Below are 19,969 nucleotides of genomic sequence, written 5' to 3' on the forward strand. Positions count from 1 at the left end.
GGGCCAGAGAGTAAATATTTTCAATTTTGCGAGGTCACTGGTCTTTGTTGCAACTACTCAAACTGTGGTTTATAGTGCAAAAGCAGCTATAAGCAAATGTAAGCAAATGACTGTGGCTGTGTGCCAATAAGATTAATTTATGGATATGGAAATTTAAGTTTCATGTAGTTTTCACTTGTGACAAAGCCACCTTCTTTTTATTTTTTTCTACCATCAAAAATGTAAAAACCGGCTTAGCTCATGGGCCATATAAATATAGAACCATTTGGTTCATCAGGTGTAGTTTGCTGATACCCAGAATGGACTGATATAGACCACATATAAAGGAGAACTTAAATAGAGTAAGTTGGATGCTTTCTGTTTGTTTTTTTGAGATCCAGTCTCTACCCTTCTCCATTCCTCTCTATGCTCCAGCAGGTTCCCTTCCCCTTTAGCTGTTGGTTAGTGACATATCAAGGGAGGCAGATGGGAGAGAGCCCACTCTTAGTGCAGGCAGAAAGGGAATGCATTGTCGTTAGTGAATTTTTAAAATAACAATAACACTTTTTTTCATCCTCATGTACTGGCAATTCTCAACAACATCAGTGATAAAACAGTCCTCCTCATCAGTGCTGCTATTACCGCCCTTATTTAGTTGGGTTTGGCTAATGGGACATCCTGGCAGGGGATCGGGGGTCAAGAGGAGCCTGAAATCTGCAGCAGATTCAGGATGCTATGTAAGCTACCTTGCTATTTGCACCGTATGACTGAGCAATGATAATATCTGGTAATAATAATCCAGAGGGATCTGTGGCTAGTAGAGATGCTGTATGGACCCTCTAATAACCCCTCCATAACAGAATCACAGCTTATGTCTATAAGGTTTTGAAGATAAGCCATGCCTTCCTTTGTCACATGTAATTTCCCACCTGGAATGCAGTTCTGCACTTGCTCTAGTTAAAACTGAATAACCAACCCTAAGACATCAAATGACTATGTGCTCTGAACTGCACATTATGAATCAGGTGATATCTGATCCACTGAATCATAAAATTGGATGTGCGGCAGCAGCATTCTCCTACTAAATGGAAATGGCATACATTGAGACTTGGTGCTACCAGGTCCAGAAAGAGCAAACAAAATACGTAAGCAGCCAATTAGGATTTCCATGATGCCTGCTCAACAGCTTTACCTCTGATCCTTCAGCCTAGAGAGCTCCCTTTACCAGTTAATAGAGGAGGGAAAAGCTCAGACCTGATTTATAGATAAATCTGCACTGAATGTCACCATCAGCTAGAAGTGAATGGCTGCAGGGTCCTGGGATCAAGGATCATGACCCCAGCTGAGGGCAGATGCTTAACTGAATGAGCCACTCTGGCGCCCGCCCCAACCTCATTTTAAGACTAGTAAATGGTGAGTCTGGACAGCAGCATGAGAATGAGGGTCCAGTGCATAAAGACTGAGATCTCAAATGAATAAAATCTTCTTTCAACCAGAATGGTGTTGATGGCAGACAGAAGTCTACAAAATATCTATTTTAATTAAAAACATCAGACTGCTGTCAAAGTTTTCTAGGTCTTCACCTGATGCTCTGATGTTCTGACATATTGCCTCCAAAACAAATAGAAACCATGTTTAGACTCCTTAAAAATATTTATCTTTTCAGATAGGATCTGGCTGTATTAATTCTGAAATACTAAATCGGCTAGCTCATAGTTTCTTAATTTAATTAATTAGTTAATTATTTCAAATAGGCTATCTCATCATAGTGAAAAAAGAATATTAGTTTGGGTTTGGGCTTAGGTATAGCACCATGCTACATTTAAATAAACAAGTAGAATTGATTTAGTATTTAAGAGAAGAAAAACGGGTCCACAGATGACCACATACAAATAGCAGAAGTGTAAAAGCGTAAATATTACAAGGTTCTTGAAAGTATGTGGTTTATTATTCTAATATTTCAAGTGAAAACACAATGTGAGATAAAAAAAATCCGGATTATGAGGACATTAGGGAAGGAAAGAAGAGAAATGGCTAAATGAAGACAAAATATGATTTTTAAATTTCTGGTCAAATAAAGAAGATAAACACTTGCATAAAAATCAGAGAGAAGCTCTATCATTGCATCACCACTAAATGAACACAGAAAATGTTCACACAATTTTTATAAAATACTGAGGCTGTAAAAGTAAAGGGAAAATGAATTTTGGCAGAATTTCCATTGAGTTACTGCCAAGCTTTAAATGTTTCAAAGGTGGCTTAAGATATTTGATGAACTCAAAACACAGCCAGGTTGTGTAGTCCCTAAAAATTTGCTTCTTTATGGTTCTTATGTCTAAGCTTTTATAGGTGCAAAAATGGCATGTATTATTTTTAATATAAGTTGTTAGATATAAAATACCCAAGAGAATGTACTCATTGACATTCCTTGAAGATCATAAACACAATTCCAAAACAACTATCAAAGCAGTGTTTGGCTAATCTGAGCCAGTATCGAGACTGAGAAAGCCAGAATATATATGGTCTAGCAAATAGATGCTTATAAATAAGCAAGGAAAAGTAAAGAGAGATTCATTCTACTCACAGGAAGTCCCTGTTTTCCTGGTAGCCCAATTTTTCCAAAGTTTCCTGAAATGCCATCGGCTCCATGGTATCCTTGCTTGCCTTTCGGACCAGGTAGTCCAGGAAGACCCTTGGTAATAAAAATTACGTGAATTACAGAGAGATGCTGTACAAATGTTTAAATGACAAAACCTTTATATTTGGGAGGGGAATGTTTACATTTTTAATGCTCCGTCTCGGGATAAATTTTCCTGTTTCCTGAATCCCTTTTTGGATTCAACAGATCAGGTTTAACTATCGTTAAAATTTCCCTAAATAGAAATGTCAAGCTAACTAAAATGTACTGTGTAAGCTTTTCAGCTTTGGTGCAGTTCTCTCGTATTTTCCATTGTGCTGGCCTCTGCTCTATCCCATGATGGAGAAAAGTCAGCTATACGCACCTGTCAGCTTAGGATACAGCTATACTTTACCATCTGCAAAGCCTCATATCCTGTTATTTTCTCAAGAAACAAATTATGGTTCTTTTTGTTGCCACTTTGAACTAGATAATTATATGACTGCTTAAAGGTCTGAACATTTTGTTTCTGCTCTTGGGTAAGTGGATTTTATCTGTATGAATCTCTGATCTGAATGTGCTTATAATTTATGTTCATTTTCTTTTCTTTTTTTGAACCAACACAGGCCACCCAAAGTGGGCATCTAGCCCTTCGCTACAGAAGACCAGCAGGAAGTAAGCCTTTGCTAATAAGCCAGTCAACACATATTTGCTTGGCTAGAGCAAACTGATGGCTAAGGTAAAATTAATCTTTGTTCTGTGATGAAATGATTTAAAACATTTTCTTCTAAGACTTTCTGTTCTATTTGCCAGGAAACTGAGAGGCTGTGTCCTTCAATTACAATCCAGCTCATGCTTTTTATTCATGCTTGAGGATCTCTGACCTTTGTCACCAATCATTTAATCATATTTCGAGTTCCCTGTTTTCAGTCATGATCAGAGAGTAGGATGCGTCCACAGAGAGAGCTCCATAACACCGGGAAATAGCATCCTTCAATTGCAGAGACTTATATTTAAACAGCAAGCTTGGTTTTGAGCTAATGGTCATATTTTGTTCTCTCTGTGTTCCAGCTTGAGCTCAAATTTTTTTTTTGAAGACAAGCTGATTTATCCAACACTTGTCATAATTGGCCCTGAACTTTTCTGCTTGCAGAAGCTGCCAATTCTATTTAGAAAAACAAGAAAGATGAAAAGGGCCTGCTACTTACAGGAATCCCAGGTTTCCCAGAAGGACCAGGAGCTCCTTTTTTTCCCGAAGGACCCTAAAAATGTGAAGCACAGTTGTCACTTAATTGTAATAAACTTAACTAAGCTGAAGGCATAGAAAAGAACCCTGAGACCGGGATGCTGCAGCCAGTCCTGCCACTGGCTAGCTGTATGTCACTGAGACCACCATTTAACTTCCCTGGGAGCCATTTTCTTCATCTGAAAATGGGAGATTTTGACCAGATAATCTATGAATTTCCATCTAACTCCAAATTCTAGGATTTAAGAATTTAAATCTTGGCTCTAAAAGGGAACTAAATATTATTTAATAAATGTCCACGTTTTCAGACAGGGCCTTTGTCTTCTTATTGAAAGTGGCTAAATGCTTTATTAATTTCATAAACATTTATTGACTATTTTGTATGTGCTAGGAATGCAAAGTCAAAGCTACTGATCTCAAGGCACTCACAGTGTAGTAAGGGAAATAAACCAATAGCCTAGAATGTGCTTATCTGGAAGCATGGAGAAGAACATGCTAACCTTTGTCACCAATCATTTAGTGCACTAGTGAATCAAAGAAAGATATTTATTTCCCATGGAACTCTTTCTTTTTCCATGTGTGAGATGTTTTAAATCATAACTGATTCAGCAGTAAGTGGTCTGCCAGGATAGTTAGGAAGTTTGCCCTTTGCGAATATGCCATTATTCTGATGATATCCTAAAATTATTTTAAATAGAAAAATGTGGAAAAGAGTGACCTAGTTCACAAATAAGAAAAAGAAGCATATTGTCATTACCAGACACATTTCTCAGAAGTCATCGAAAGTTCTCACAAACAGAATAATTCCACCAAAACGGGATGTTACGTTACTCAAATTTGAAGATAAATTGTGCCAAAGATTCAAGCTGACAACAATAACAAAGTAAATAATTTCTTAACATATTACATCATCTAAAATGATCTTAATGTTTCAAGAAGAAATAATATATGTAGTCACAGGAAAAAAGGACATTTTCTGTAAGAGATAAAAATCCAACTTTGTTAGAATTAGATAATGGGGAGATATAGGGAATGGGAGAGTTCTACCTCCAGCTTGGAAAACTATTTTACTTGCCTTAAAAAGTCACTAATGTAAAGTCCTTCTAAGGGTAAGGAAGCCAGGAAATGAAACAGAAGGTGATCTGACTTTAGTTGAAGGAGATGGAATCCCTTGAATAATATGATCTCTAAAATATAATATATCTTTTAGAACAAAATAAGGAAGTAAAATAAACAAGTAAGATTTTAAATATTGAAAAATTTGTGATTTCAGTTATTTCTAATAGCACTAATTAAATAGTATATGAACTATGATAATATTCAAATATGTTAACCAGAGTGTTTTTTTCCTTCACAGTATTTGTTTTTATGCAAAGTGATAGATCTGTTCCAGATTTTAGATTTCCAAATAGACTTTCCCTTAGCTTATGAATTTCAAATAGCCCTCTGAAACTCATGGTGGAATAATAATTTGAGAATGATACAATATTTTGGGAAGAATATATTTTTTAAATGCAAAAGCCTGATTTTTAAATATTTAAAGTTGATATTTGAGTATCAAAAACCAAGGTGACAAAGAATTCAAATCATACACTTTTGCCATAAGAGCAGATTTAGAATTATAATAGTAGAAGGAGAGCTTCTCCTATTGAAGGGGATATAAAGATCTTCAAGTTGGAGAAATGTAAGAAGAGAAGTAGAAGAGAAGCAAGACTGTTCCAGCCTTACAGAAATCTCTGAGAAGGGCCCTTTACACCTCACTCTGCCCTCAAATCCTGGGGTAGGTAGAAGCAATAATACCCTCAGATAAGTGGGGGATTTGGGCACAGAGACAACGGCTAGGGAGACTAAAGTCCTCATTTAGAAGCCCACATAAACGGCACTGAGCGTCAGCAATAGAGTAGACATTTCTGCATGAGATGTCTAGGCTGCTGGGCTCGAGAAAGTCTGGTCCCGCAGGCACCCAGCACGGTATAGGAATTAGCAAAATTTATTTCCAAGGGCCAAGAAGAGAAGCGCATAGTCCTTAAGGTCCTAAATAAGGAGACTTTGTAGCTTTTCTATACTCAGAAAATATCTGTATATGTCAGCATGGATTGAAGAGCTTCTGCAAGGAGGGCCAAGGTAGATGTCAACGTGGTGGGATGACGGCAATGGGGGACCTGCATGGATGATATGCATTTCAGTGTATACTAGTGTAAATAGATGACTAAAGACCAAACTCACCTTCCATTCCTCTTCCTCACCACTGCTACCTAGAATGTAACTGCAAACTTGTCAAGAGAATGAATAGGGAAAACTCTAAATCAAACGTAGGATATTTGTGCGGATGGAGTTAAAGACACTCAATGGATTAGATTTCCACCAATTAGGTTTCTACCACCATGCAGGAAGGACACTCAGGACAGATGTTAAGTTCCATTATAAAAAACACAAAAAACAAAGTTACATTTTTAGTATACCTGAGTTTGTGTCTTATGCTTCAGACACACTACACATGTCAGTAAGGGTTTTACTCTAAATATTCATATAACAAAATAAAAACAAAGAGATTCACATATCATCACAGATTGGTGACATTTTGGGATAACCATTATGTTGGAGATTATTTCAGAAAAGTTAAATGTTGTGTACTGAAATCTACATGTATGGGTCTATTATGAAAATTGGAATGTCACTCAGACTTGGATGGGCATCAGGAAGCAGCTCCCAATAGAATAACATGAAAGGGAAAGCAGGACTATAAAAATTATTTTTAATGTTTTGCTACTTGTAATAAGACAGCTGTGGCAAAAATCTGTCTACTGAAGACAAAAAGTATTTAGCAAATAACAAAACTATGGTCTCTGCTGTTTTGAGATGTTCAATTTGGGAAAGATTTCTTTATTATAATTAGTATCATCATACTAAAAGGAAGTAGGCCAGCTAGAAAAAAACATAGTCTTACAATTGAGATTTTAAATGTATAAAAATCAACAAAGTGTAGAGCAATTGATACTTTAAAAAAATTGTACATTAAAAAAATCTCAAAGTGGAATTGTTGGCTTATAGCAAAATTAAGAGCCAAATATTACTAAACATTAATCCTGTGCAGAGGTGGTCTGTTTCAATAGGAAATTACAGATTTGGCCAAAGACGAAATATTTTGTCATATAAGGTGTTGGTACATGATTGAGTTGCTATCATAAGAAGGAAAAAAAGTCACTCTTTAACCAATACCCAGAATTCAAATATAGCATTCAAATGATACTTTTAAAGTTAACTTATTCATATAATTTTATTTAAATATTAAGTACCTCATAAATCAACAAACAGACTTTTCTGGTCTCTTAGTAGGAAAGACAAATGAATTTTACATGTAGTCTTTAGAGTGAGCATAAAATTGTCTTTAGTACTTTGCTAGTTCTAACTTTGTTAGGGAGGATAGCTTTACAATACAAACTTAGATTTAGAGTTAGGCAATAATTACTCTTCCTCTCTCTTTTTTTTAAACCAAGAAATTTCAATTCACTAAAATTTGGAATTTTGTTTTGGAAGGCAAATACGATTTTGGCTTGAGTCTTAGTCTTTGAAAGCCATTAGAGGATAGTTCACTACATTTGAATTAAAAAAGTCTTTGAAAATGTAGTGGTTGTATAATTGGCTTCGACTTGCTCTTTTTCTCTACAGTTGCCCACTGTCTCATGTATGAGAGCCCAATGAATGAGTTAGTTGGTTAAGTAAGATTAATCACATTTTACTTAATTTATAAAAGATTTCAAAGTAATAGAAGGCTTTTGTATAACATTGGGAGTCAGGAAATTTCTAGTGTTGGTTCTATTGTTAACTAATTCTGTGATTGTAGGTAACTCAATCTCTCTGAGACTTAAATTTCTGCATCTGAAAAATGAGAGGATTCCAGATGATTTTAAAGGGCCATTTGCAAATCTAAAAAATAAATCTGAAGCTTTGCAAAAACAAGATGACAACAATTGGACAAGATCCACCTGGCCATGGAAGGTGTCCCTAGTGAATAATACATGGTCAATGATTATTCTTGTAGCAATTATGACTATTTTAAATTCTAAGAGTTTTTAATGTAACCTTGAACTGTATGCCAGCATTGCCTAAAGCAGGATAGAACTAATTCCCTTGGGTAATACAGATTTAAATAATGGCTTCTCAGCATCTTTCTGCTCTAACACCCAGGAAGATTTGACCATGCCAGCTGGAAATGAAGTTGCCTAGTAAGAATATTTGAATTTCATTGGCATAATTTTAATAGATACTAATAAATACTTTAAAAATTTCTTCTTCCTGACATATGTCAAAAAAGAAAATACTGAGAATATGAGAGTACTAATTGCAAGAGACTAGAAATTTTAGGATCAAACCTTGGGAGAGCTTTTGCATCCTTAGGCACTTAACACAAATATAAGGAAGTCAAATGAAAGCAGTAGTAGTGTTCTAGGTTCATAGATTTTCCCACTATTTTTTCTATTTTGGGTATTAAAAATTGTAAGTAAATGGGACGATTATCTTCTCTCTCTGCATTTTTTCTTGCTGAGGTTTGCCTTCAATGGGATATTTTTATTTTTTATTTATTAGTTCTTATTTATTAAGGAGCCTGACTGGGTAGGTAGGTAGATATCAAGACTATTCAAAATGGCTTTAGGGAGTGAGCCTATGTAATATCAGATTCAACCCAATTTTGCTACTTATTCCCGTAAGTAGGAAAGACAAAATATGGATGAAGACTTAACAAATTAGGAGAAATGTGGTCTCAAATTGATTACTTTTTATTCATTTTCACCTCATTTATTATTAAAATATAGTACATTTTCTTAAGGATTTCATTCAAAATCAATAGCATATGAAATCAGAATGCTATGAAAAGCAAGGTAGCAATGAACTGATGGCACAAATGACAACGCAAGTTATAAGGCAACAACCTTCCATAAGGTTGAGGCAGCATCCATCAGTGCACAGGGAAAGAGATGTCTGAATTCAATCGCTAATACATTTGTAGTTTATTTGATAACAAATAATTGGCTTGACTTATGGAAAAAAATATTTTAAACCAATTGTGAGTCTGTGTCACATAGTCAAACTATTTCGACCCTTATCCTTACTACAACTAAATGGGTTTGACTGACAGATTTTCACTTTTTCAATGCTGGTTTTAAGGCTTATTGATATTTTTGCTTTAAATCCCAAGGAGAGACCATTCATTTTGGACAATTTTTTAGGCAATTTTCACAAAGCCAGAGAAGAGTGCTGGTAAAGGGAAAGTGGGATGGCAGTCAAAGCACATGAAATAATCAGTAATCATGTTTTAGCACAATTACTGACAAACACTCTGATTATAGGCCTACAGTGATCCTTGCTCTGGAAGGGTGAATGATCATTTAAATTACAATGAACAGTAGTTCCTATGAACCTGCCTTTTCAAACCAATGATAAGTTTCAAATTGTCTTAAATGATTTCAACTTACTTCAGATCCTCTCTCTCCTTTTAGTCCTCGTTCACCCTGGTCACCTGGCTCACCCTTTAATAGGAAACCAAAATGAAATCACGTATGAAGCAGAGACCAAATAAGATATATAAACATTAATTTTTTTCAAGGCCAGAGTTACAAAGAGTGTTTTCAAAACATACTGGGGGACCTTGTTGTCCAGTAGCACCTCTTGGTCCTGGTAAACCCACATGACCCTAGGAATAGAAAAAATTATATTATTAGAGTAAATAGAGACATGTAACTTAGAGAATAGGGTAGTATCAGTTAAAATGGTAGTAAAATGTTAAAAATGCAATTTAAATATCAGAAATTATGATTCTCTCTCAGAAATGTTGTAGAACATAATGTCCACTGTATTATGATAACTGAGAAAGAGTGTAAAGTTTTGTTTTGTTTCGCACATAGGTTAAGGTAGTGGGGTGAATGGTGGCCCACCAAAAGATGTCTATGTCTTAATCCCCAGAACCTGGGAATATGATCTTGTTTGGAAAAAGGGTCTTTGCAGATGTCATTAATTTAAAAAGATATTATCCTGAATTGTTTATGACAAGTACCCTTATGAGAGAGAGAGACACAAACAGCAAAGGAGAGGGCCATGTGAAGACAGAGGCAGACACTGGAGTGATGTAGCTACAAGGAGCACTGGCAGCCACCAGAAGCCAGAAGAGGAAAGGAAGGATTTTCCTCTAGAGCCCGTGGGAGGGAGTAAGTCTGCCAACACCTCAATTTCAGATTCCTTGTATCTGGAACTGTGAAAGAATAAATTTCTATTGTTTTAAACCACCCAGTTTATAGTAATTTTGGTCAGGAAACTAGTACATTAAATAACCATAGGAATAGAGAGTTTGAGAACAAATTTCTTTCTTCGACCTATTCCCACCATGGAAGTGAATTATGGTCTCCATTTTTACAAACTAAGTTCATACCATTTGGATAGATTTATGGAGTTGAAAACTGGGAGTTGTTACTGTATATACTGCCAAGGCACATCAAGTGACTTTGATATTCAGCAATCTGTCATTACCCTAGTCTTTCTAAGAAGGAATGCTGACCTACCACATTTCCCTTTTCAAGTGTGTAAACAGAAACTAGCAATGACCCAAGGGCATGTCAGAGTATGCATGAAGAATTTTGCATGTAATCTCTTTTATCACCTTCCCTACTGTCCTCTTTGCTTCAGATTTCTTTCTTCCTACCCTCTGTGTATTACAGAAAGAATGCCATAGGCTCATCTCCTTTTTCTGGACTAGGAGAAGTAAGGATTGCCTACATAGGCTAACCATATTTATCTCACAGAAAGATCAGTTGAAGCCTTCTTTGTTTGTATTCTTTGAGGTAAATGTTTATGGTTTTAAGATCCAACTTCCTGATTTGAAAAAAAAAAAAAAAGGAATCCTGTTTAAGGGAATGAACAGTGGCAAGAGAGAAAGGATAGTTGAAAGCTTTCTATAGAACATGGCCTTAACTAAAGAAAATAAATTTACCACACATGGCCCTTCCAGCAAAACATGAACAGAGTCAGCAATAACAGAATCAGGTCAGTCAAGAGGAAGTTTGGTACAAGTAAATATGATGATTATAGGTCATTTATTAAGCAGAACTCAGGAGAGAAGTGATTGTGAAAAGCTGGAGTTACAGAGTGCAGTGAGACCGAGAATATGAGCAAACTATAATACTCAAAACCATGAATGGCCAACTGTGATTTTGCTACTGTTTTTGTCTGTAAGTTACAGGGACCGTTTTAGAATGATCACAGAATAGCTGATTGCTTCTCTTGCTTTTGTGGAGTCTGGATATAAATCTCACTAAAAACAAACATGTTTTCTAGGAGTTTCACTATAATTCCTCTGGTTCTTTCTATTACAATAAAAATTGACAAAGGCCATCTTTCTGCAGTGTCAAAAATAAATATGCTATAGTAAATATTATTATCAGTCATGTAGGCAAGGTTATGGGAAATGACCGACTTTGCCTAATGATATTAGTGGTGGGATGAGCTAACTGGCCAAGGGGAGCTAGATGGTCAAGGATTTTATAAGGGAAGTGATGATAAGCTGAATCTTTTTTTTTTTTTTTAAAGATTTTATTTATTTATTTGACCGAGACAGAGACAGCCAGCCAGCGAGAGAGGGAACACAAGCAGGGGGAGTGGGAGAGGAAGAAGCAGGCTCCCAGCAGAGGAGCCTGATGTGGGGCTCGATCCCATAACGCCGGGATCACGCCCTGAGCCGAAGGCAGATGCTTAACCGCTGTGCCACCCAGGCGCCCCATGCTGAATCTTGAAGGATGAGTGTTCCAGGCAGTGAAGTAAAACGAAGGCATTCTGGCAGAGGAGATAGCATGGGGGAATTAATGGAGATTCATCTGACAGAAAATGTTAAGAGGAAAGTGGATTTGAGAGGGCTATGCTTGGGGATAGGGAGTCTAGTTAGGAAGTTATTAAAGTAATTCAGACGAAAATGATGAAACCTAAACTAAAGTAGGGCAAAGTGGCTAGATTCCAGAGCTACCTGAGGTCAAAAGAAGTGGCCAAGTGAATATGAGAGATGAGAGGAGAGAGAAAGGAGTGAGAGGAGGGAAAGGATGAGAGAGGCAAAGAGACAGAAAGAAACACAGAGAGAGCAATAGACCCACACAGAGAGAAAGAGACACACAGAGACAGCAATAGACAGAGGCACAGACCGAGACAGAAAGAGAAAGAGAGAGAGAGGGATGATTTATTTATTGGCTTGAACATCTTAATGTCTGATGGCAGCATTCATTGAATTGGGGACATAGAAAGAAGAGTATCGAATTTGGGGAGGATGATGAAACTGTTGTATAGGACATACTGAGGCAGAGGTGCCTGTGATGATATGCAGTAGCAATCTGGATATGCATGTCTGATGCTAAGGAGTAATGGCCAACTGAGGATTTAAATATGGTTATTTTATTATGTGCAAAGATGCTATGGACTTTGCCAAACCAAAGTGAAATGGAGTTTGAGCTAGAACATAATTTATTCAATGTATTTCTAGGACTTCATCTCACACAAATTTAGTCTGACTCAATCTTGGGTATGTAGCTTTAAAAAGCAGATGTTGAAAGTATAATATGCTTATTCCCACTTATTCCCACTAAGTACTCTGGCTTTCTCAAGCCTCAAATGAATTTATCTTGACCTATGGAATGCATAGCTTTCTGGATGACAGCTATAATTTACTATATCTGTTTTTATACTGATTAAATGTTCTTTCTGTATGTCTTCTACATGTGATGTCCTCAGAGGTAGGGACTGTGCCTGGGTACTCAGTATTAAATTCATGGCACCTAGTTCTGCTCCTGGCCCATGGCAGACATTCAAATATACAATGAGTGACCAGAGATTTTATTGTGTATGACACGTAAGATCTGTCATGTATAATGATGCCTAATGAGTATTTATTGATGACAATGAGCAAAACACATGACTTTTATAATTCTCAGTTTCTTCAAAAGGAAAAAAGAACAAAGGATGGTGAAAAAGATTTTTTAAAATTTCTAATTGTTCATATCCAAATGGAAACAAAATCTGCATTATCCATTTCATTTTTAAAAATATTTATTTATTTCAGAGAGAGAGAGGGAAAGAGAGAGGGTACATCTGCACACGAGTGGGGAGAGGGGCAAAGGAAGAGAATCTTCAAGCAGACTCGCTGCTGTGTGCAGAGCCCAATGTGGGGCTCGATCTCAGGACCCTGAGATCATGACCTGAGGTGAAACCAGGATTGGCACACTTACCTGACTGAGCTATCCAGGCACCCTCATTCCATTTTTTTTATCCAATAGGATAATCATGAGTTCACCACAATTGTAAGAATATTTGTGAATATAACAATGTTTTTAAAAAGGTTGGTGATTATTCAGCCATAAAAAGGAATGAAGTAATAATACATTCTACAACACTGACGAATTTTGAAAACATTATGTTAAATGAAATGAAGCCAGACACAAAAAGCTGTATGATTCCATTTATATGAAATATCCAGAAATCAATAGAGACATAAAATAGAGTAATGGTTGCCAAAGGCTGGGAGAAATACAGAGTGACTGCTTAATCAGTATGGTGCCTCCTCTTTGGGGTGATGAAAATGTTCTAAAACTACATAGTGTGTGATGGTTGTACAATATTGAGAATATATTAAAATCTCTGAATTGTACACTTTAAAATGGTTAAAATGGGGCTGTCTGGGTGGCTCAGTTGGTTAAGCATCTGCCTTCAGCTCAGGTCATGATCTCAGGGTCCTGGGATCGAGCTCCACATTGCCGGTGGGCTCCATGTTCAGCAGGGAGTCTGCTTCTCCCTCTCCCACTGCCCCTCTCCCCTGCTCGTGAGCTCTCTCTCTCAAATAAATAAAATCTTTAAAAAAATAAAATAAAATGGTTAAAATAGTAAATTTTATATTATGTGTATTTTAGCACAATAAAAAGGAAGGCTTGGTGATAATGCTAGCCATCATTTTACTAGAGTGAAAGGATAGTATATACATTTTAAATTATAGAAAAGCAAACATTTAAAAACTTCACCCGAGACTACAACAGAATAATCTAACTCTAAATAAAGCATGGTTCCCCTGCATGAATGAAACTTGTGCTTGGGAAAACCTGGTAGGGGACAAGTGCGGATATTTCATGGCTTTCAGATGTCTAAGCAACACAATTATTGTGGCTGTCTGGCTCGAGATGGCTTGTTTAGAATAAAACCAGCAACAAATGATAAAATGTAACCTCTAAAACCTAAGGACATAGGATAGAATAAGACAGAAAGGAAGATGTAGATCAAAGTAATTCATGAAATAGCCACAACTAAAAACTTCACCAGGAGTATTTGTGGAATGAGGAAGGAGAAACAGATTTCACAGTGGGCCTAGGAAGAAGTTCTCTGATGAAGGATTTCTGAGTAAGGCATGACTATCCAGAATAAGGCAAGCAGGGTTTTTCTTCTGCGAGCCAGGGGAAGAGATTCTTTTCTTCTTCCAAAAGAATAATTACCTGTTTGTTTGGCAGTACATTTGCTGGTTTAGCTACCAAATGTTTTGTAGTTAGTAGAGGCCAAAAGAAGATATTGCAAGAACCTGATTTTCCTGAGAACGTGTGAAGTTATGCACAGCAAAAACTAAGGAAGTTTAAGTTGCTTCTCAAATTATTCTGAAAGCAGTGGGTTGGCTTCTCAACTCAACGAAAATCTATTTTCAAGTAAATACACTGGATTCCTTGGATTAAGAAACACTTATAGATACAAATGTTACATAAATTTGAAACAGAATATATATATATGATGTTCTAAAAATGTTTCTCTAAAAATAGAAGAAATGTATTATGGCCACCACAACAATTTCACAAGCATTTAGAACTACCTTCAACATTTGCTTCAAAGAGAATTTTAGGAACTGAAAGTTGATTTTTCAGATTCCAGGCTTGAGAAAATCAATTTACTAATGATAATTATCTACCTGCCAGCTTGTTCATTCAATCTGGCTATTTAAATCATCATTTCAGATATGGTTACTGAAATTTTATATGAGAGGGGCATATGGGATCAAATAACCCATCAATTTATTATTAACAATGAATTATGTTTATATACATATTATATACTATTACGTACAAAGCTCAGAACAAAACATTTTAGAAGAAAGAGATAAGTCATATTCAAATTGGAGAGGTAAGATATCTGCACTTTAAAAATAATTAGCAAAAATATCAGCAACAGAAGATGGTTAAATATTTCCGTTGAATGATTTCTGTAAATGATAAATATTATAGGACTACAGAATAGGAAAAGATTCCTGTTAGGGTGAGTTGGGAAAAAAGGAGTTTGAACTAGATTATAAAGGATAGATGTAAATAAAGATAATACTGTGAGTAGGCACAGAATGTTGTGAGCAAAGGAATGACATAGAAACTACAGGAAGAGAATTAGCAGATGTCCATTTTGTTTAGTTACTGATGCTGTAAAAAGGAAGAGAAGAGAGATGAGGCAAGAATACAGAACATCCTAAACACAAATGTGCTAATAAAAAATGACACAACAAATTCTACACTTAGTCTAATATAATTTTGGCTGATGAAGTTGGTCTCATAAAATCCTTCTAAGAATGGACAACAACAAGAATTGACAGAAGGCTTGAGAATATGACATTCATCCACCGAATTGACAGCTCTCTATTGAATTCCTACTATACACCAGAAACACTATGTTCTAGAAGTTGGGGATATAATGATGAAGAAGCCAAACAAGAGACTTATTTTCATGGATCTTACTTTTTGGTAGGGAAAAATAGACAATAAACAATACCCACAAATGTATAAAAAAAGAGATAATACAGATAGCATGAAATATGATATAAAGTGACGGATAGAAAGGGCAGTTAGAAAAGGTCTTTCAGGAAGCAATATTTCAGCTGAGATCTGAATGATGAGAAAAAAGCAGCAATGGGAGAAGACGAAGATGATTCTAGAAAGAAGGAACAGAAAATATAAAGAGCTAGGCTTGTTCTAGGATCAAAACCATAAGATATTACTAATAACGCAGTGATGCTTATTTTCATTTGAAACTGAGAAAAATCACAGAGAACACTAATTCAATGTAGAAGCAAGGTGTGAAATTTGCTGTATTTACCTTATAGCCCTCTGCTCCAGGCTCTCCTCTCTCTCCTTGTTCCCCGATAGGACCCTACAGAGACCATGTACAAAGAATCAATTTCACAGCTGTACCTAAGTATTTGTGAATGTAGATAATACAGTTACCATGGAATATTTTTTCCAAAAATATGAAACCAAATGTATAATAATTTGCTTGTTTCCACTAAATAATTTCAAAAGATTGAATTTCAATAATACCAAGAACATCATAAGCATGGAATTATTTAAAGAGAATCTCATAATGATTCTGCAAGGAAAAATATTGAAGAAATGAAGTCCGCTTAAACAATATGAATTTTCAGTTGGATAAAGTATGTTAGGCATGTTGGCAAAATAACTTGCTTTTTACTTAATGTTAAAATGATAGAAAAAGATTTAATCTGAATCATTCATTAATTAGAAGATTATATTTAATAATCTATTTTTTGAAGTACAGTTGACATACAATATTATATTAGTTTCAGGCATACGACACAGTGATTTGACATTTATACACATTATGAAATGATCACCAGAATAAGTCTGGTTACCATCTGTCACCATATGTAGTTATTATAATATTGTTGACTGTACTCACTATGCCATACTTTACATCCCCATGATTTATTTATTTTATAACTGGAAATTTGTAACTCTTAATCTGCTTCACCTTTTTTATCCAGCTCCCTACACTGTCCTCTCTGGACAGTTTGTTCTGTGATTTATGAGTCTGTTTCTTTTTTTTTTTTTTTTAAAGATTTTATTTACTTATTTGACAGAGAGAGAGATAGCCTGCGAGAGAGGGAACACAAGCAGGGGGAGTGGGAGAAGAAGAAGCAGGCTTCCAGCAGAGGAGCCCGATGTGGGGCCCGATCCCAGAACTCTGGGATCATGCCCCGAGCTGAAGGCAGACGCTTCACGACTGTGCCACCCAGACGCCCCTATGAGTCTGTTTCTGTTTTGTTTGTTTTGTTTCTTAGACTCCACATATAAGTAAAATCATACAGTATTTTCTTTCTCTAACTTATTTCACTTAGCATAATGTCCTCTAGGTGCACCTATGTTGTCACAAATGGCAAGATTTCACTCATTTTTATGGCTGAGTAATATCACATTGTGTGTATGTGTGTGTGTGTAGTATACACACCCTACATCTTTTTTATCCGTTCATCTATCAGTGAACACTTAGGTTGTTTCCATATCCTGGCTATTGTAAGCAATGCTGCAATGAACATATAGGTACATGTAACTTTTCAAATTAAGTTTTTCATTTTCTTCAGATAAATACCCATACATTGAATAGCTGGGTCATACAGTATTTCTATTTTTAATTTTTTGAGGAATCTCCATACTGTTTTAAATAGTGGCTACACCAATTTACATTCCCACCAACACTTTTTTCCCACATCCTTGGCAATGTTTGTTATTTCTTGTTTTTGTTTTTGTTGTTGTTGTTACTAGCCCTTCTGACAGCTGTGAGATGAAATCTCATTGTGATTTTGATTTGTATTTCCCTGATTAGTGTTGTTGAGCATCTTTTCATGTGTCAATTTGCCTTCTATAAGTCTTCTTTGGAAGAATACCTATTCAGGTCCTCTACCCATTTTTTAAAAATCAGATTGTTTTGTTTGTGTTGAGTTGTATGAGTTCTTTATATATTTTGGATATTAATCCCTTATTGGATATGTCATTTGCAAATATCTTCTCCCATTTAGAAGGTTGCCTTTTTGTTTTTTTTTTTTTTGATGGTTTCCTTTACTGTGAAAAAGCGTTTTAGTTTGATGTAATCCCAATTGCTTATTTTTGCTTTTGTTGTCTTTGACTGAGGAGACAGATCCAAAAAAAATATTGCTAAGACTGATGTGCAAGTGTTTACACCTGTTTTCTTTTGGAAGTTTTATGATTTCTGGTCTTACATTTAGGCCTTTAATTCATTTTGAGTTTATTTTTGCATGTAGTGGAAAAAAGTGTTCCAGTTTCATTCTTTTGCATGTAGCTGTCCAGTTTCCCCAACGTTATTTATTGAAAAGACTATCCTTTCCCCATTGCATATTCTTGCCTCTTTTGTCATAGAATTGTGTATTTATTTCTGGGCTCTCTATTCTGTTCCATTAATCTATGTATCTATTTTTGTGCCAGTACCATACTGTTTTGATAACCATAGCTTTGTAGTATAGTTTGAATCAGGCAGCATGATACCTGAAGCTTTGTTCTTTCTTAAGACTGTTTTGGCTATTTAGGGTCTTGTCATTCCATAAAAGTTTTAGGATCTTTGTTCTAGTTCTGTGAAAAACCCTATTGGAATTTTGCTAGGAATTGTGTTGAATCTATAAGCCTCTTTGGATAGTATGAACATCTTAACAATACTAATTCTTCCAACCAACAAACATGGTACGTCTTTCCATTTATTTTTGTCATCTTCAGTTCTTTCATCAATGTCTTACAGTTTTCAGAATATTGGTCTTTCACCTTCTTGGTTAAACCTATTTCTAGAGATTTTCTTATTTTCATTCAATTGTAAATGGGATTATTTTCTTAATTTCTCTTTCTGATAGCTTGTTATTATTGTATAGAAATGCAACAGATTTCTGCATATTAATTTTGTATCCTGAAACTTTACTCAGTTAATTTTGTAGTTGTAATAGCTTTTTGGCAAAATCTTTATTTTTCATTTATAGTATAATTTCATCTGCAAATTTTGACAGTTTTACTTCTGTCTTACCAATTGGATGCCTTTTCTTTCTTTGTCTCTTCTGATTGCTATGGCTAGGATTTCTAGTACTATGTTGAATAAAAGTGGTGAGAGTAGGCATCTTTCTATTGTTCCTGATCTTAGAGGAAAAGCTTTCAGCTTTCGCCACTGAGCATATGTTAGTTGTGGGTTTGTCATATATGGGCTTTCTTACATTGAGGTATTTATTGAGAGTTTTCATCATAAGTGTATGTTGAATTTTGTCAAATGCTTTTTCTGCATCTATTGAGAGCATCATATGATTTTTATCCTTCATTTTTTTTTTGTTTTTTTCTTTTTAAAGATTTTATTTATTTACTTGACAGAGATTGAGAGAGGGCCCAAGGAGCGGGAGAAGCAGAGGGAGAGGGAGGAGCAGGGAACCCATTGTCAGGTTTGATCCTAGGACTCTGGGATCATGACCTGAGCTGAAGGCAGATGCTTAACTGATTGAGCCACCCAGGCACCCTATCCTTCATTTTGTTAATGTGTGTATCAAGTTGATTGATTTGAAATACTGAACCATCCTTGCATCCCTGGAATAAATCTTACATGACTATGGTATATAATCCTTTTAATGTACTGTTGAATTCTGTTTGTTAATACTTTGTTGAGGATTTTTGCATCTATGTTCTATGTTCATCTATGATATTGGCCTGTAATTTTCTTTCTTTCTTTCTTTTTTATTTTTTGTGCTGCCTTTATCTGGTTTTGGTATCAGGATAATGGTAGCCTCATAGAATGAATTTGAAAGCATTCTTTCTTCTAATTTTTTTTTTTTTGGGGGGGTAGTTTGAGAAGTATAGGTATTAATGTTTCTTTAAATGTTTGGTAGAATTCACCTGTGAAGCCATCTGGTCCCAGACTTTGGTTTATTGGGAGTTTTTTGATTACTGATTGATTTTTATTACCAGTAATCAGCCTGTTCAAATTTCTGTTCCTTCCTGATTCAGTCTTGGAAGATTATACCTGTTTAGGAATTTATCCATTTCTACTAGGTTGTCCAATTTATTGTCATATAACTGTTTGTAGTAGATTGGGGGATACTGTTTTTATTTTCATTTGTCTTCGGGTATTTTTTGATTTCCTCTTTACTTCTTCATTGACCCTTGTTTGGTTAGTACCATGTTGTTTAGCTTCCATGTGCTTGTTTTTTTCTAGTTTTTTTTTTTCTTGGTATTTATTTCTAGCTTTATACCATTGTAATCAGAAAAGATGCTTGATAGGATTTTTGCCTTCTTAAATTTATTAAGACT

At 35.6% G+C, this 19,969-nt stretch overlaps 1 protein-coding gene across 2 annotated transcripts in view; it reads right to left on the minus strand.

The window, feature by feature from the left end:
* COL24A1 (collagen type XXIV alpha 1 chain) overlaps nt 1-19,969 on the minus strand; it is a 380,233-nt gene that overhangs the window by 63,902 nt on the left and 296,362 nt on the right. For both annotated transcript variants that reach the window (XM_034653815.1, XM_034653814.1), the window contains exons 45-49: nt 15,981-16,034; nt 9,481-9,534; nt 9,317-9,370; nt 3,805-3,858; nt 2,564-2,671 (exon numbers count right to left, since the gene is read on the minus strand). In XM_034653815.1, coding sequence (XP_034509706.1) covers nt 2,564-2,671; nt 3,805-3,858; nt 9,317-9,370; nt 9,481-9,534; nt 15,981-16,034 — 324 coding nt within the window. The remainder of the gene's footprint in view (nt 1-2,563; nt 2,672-3,804; nt 3,859-9,316; nt 9,371-9,480; nt 9,535-15,980; nt 16,035-19,969) is intronic.

Source organism: Ailuropoda melanoleuca, chromosome 2 (assembly GCF_002007445.2).
Source record: "Ailuropoda melanoleuca isolate Jingjing chromosome 2, ASM200744v2, whole genome shotgun sequence".
Taxonomy (NCBI): Eukaryota; Metazoa; Chordata; class Mammalia; order Carnivora; family Ursidae; genus Ailuropoda; species Ailuropoda melanoleuca.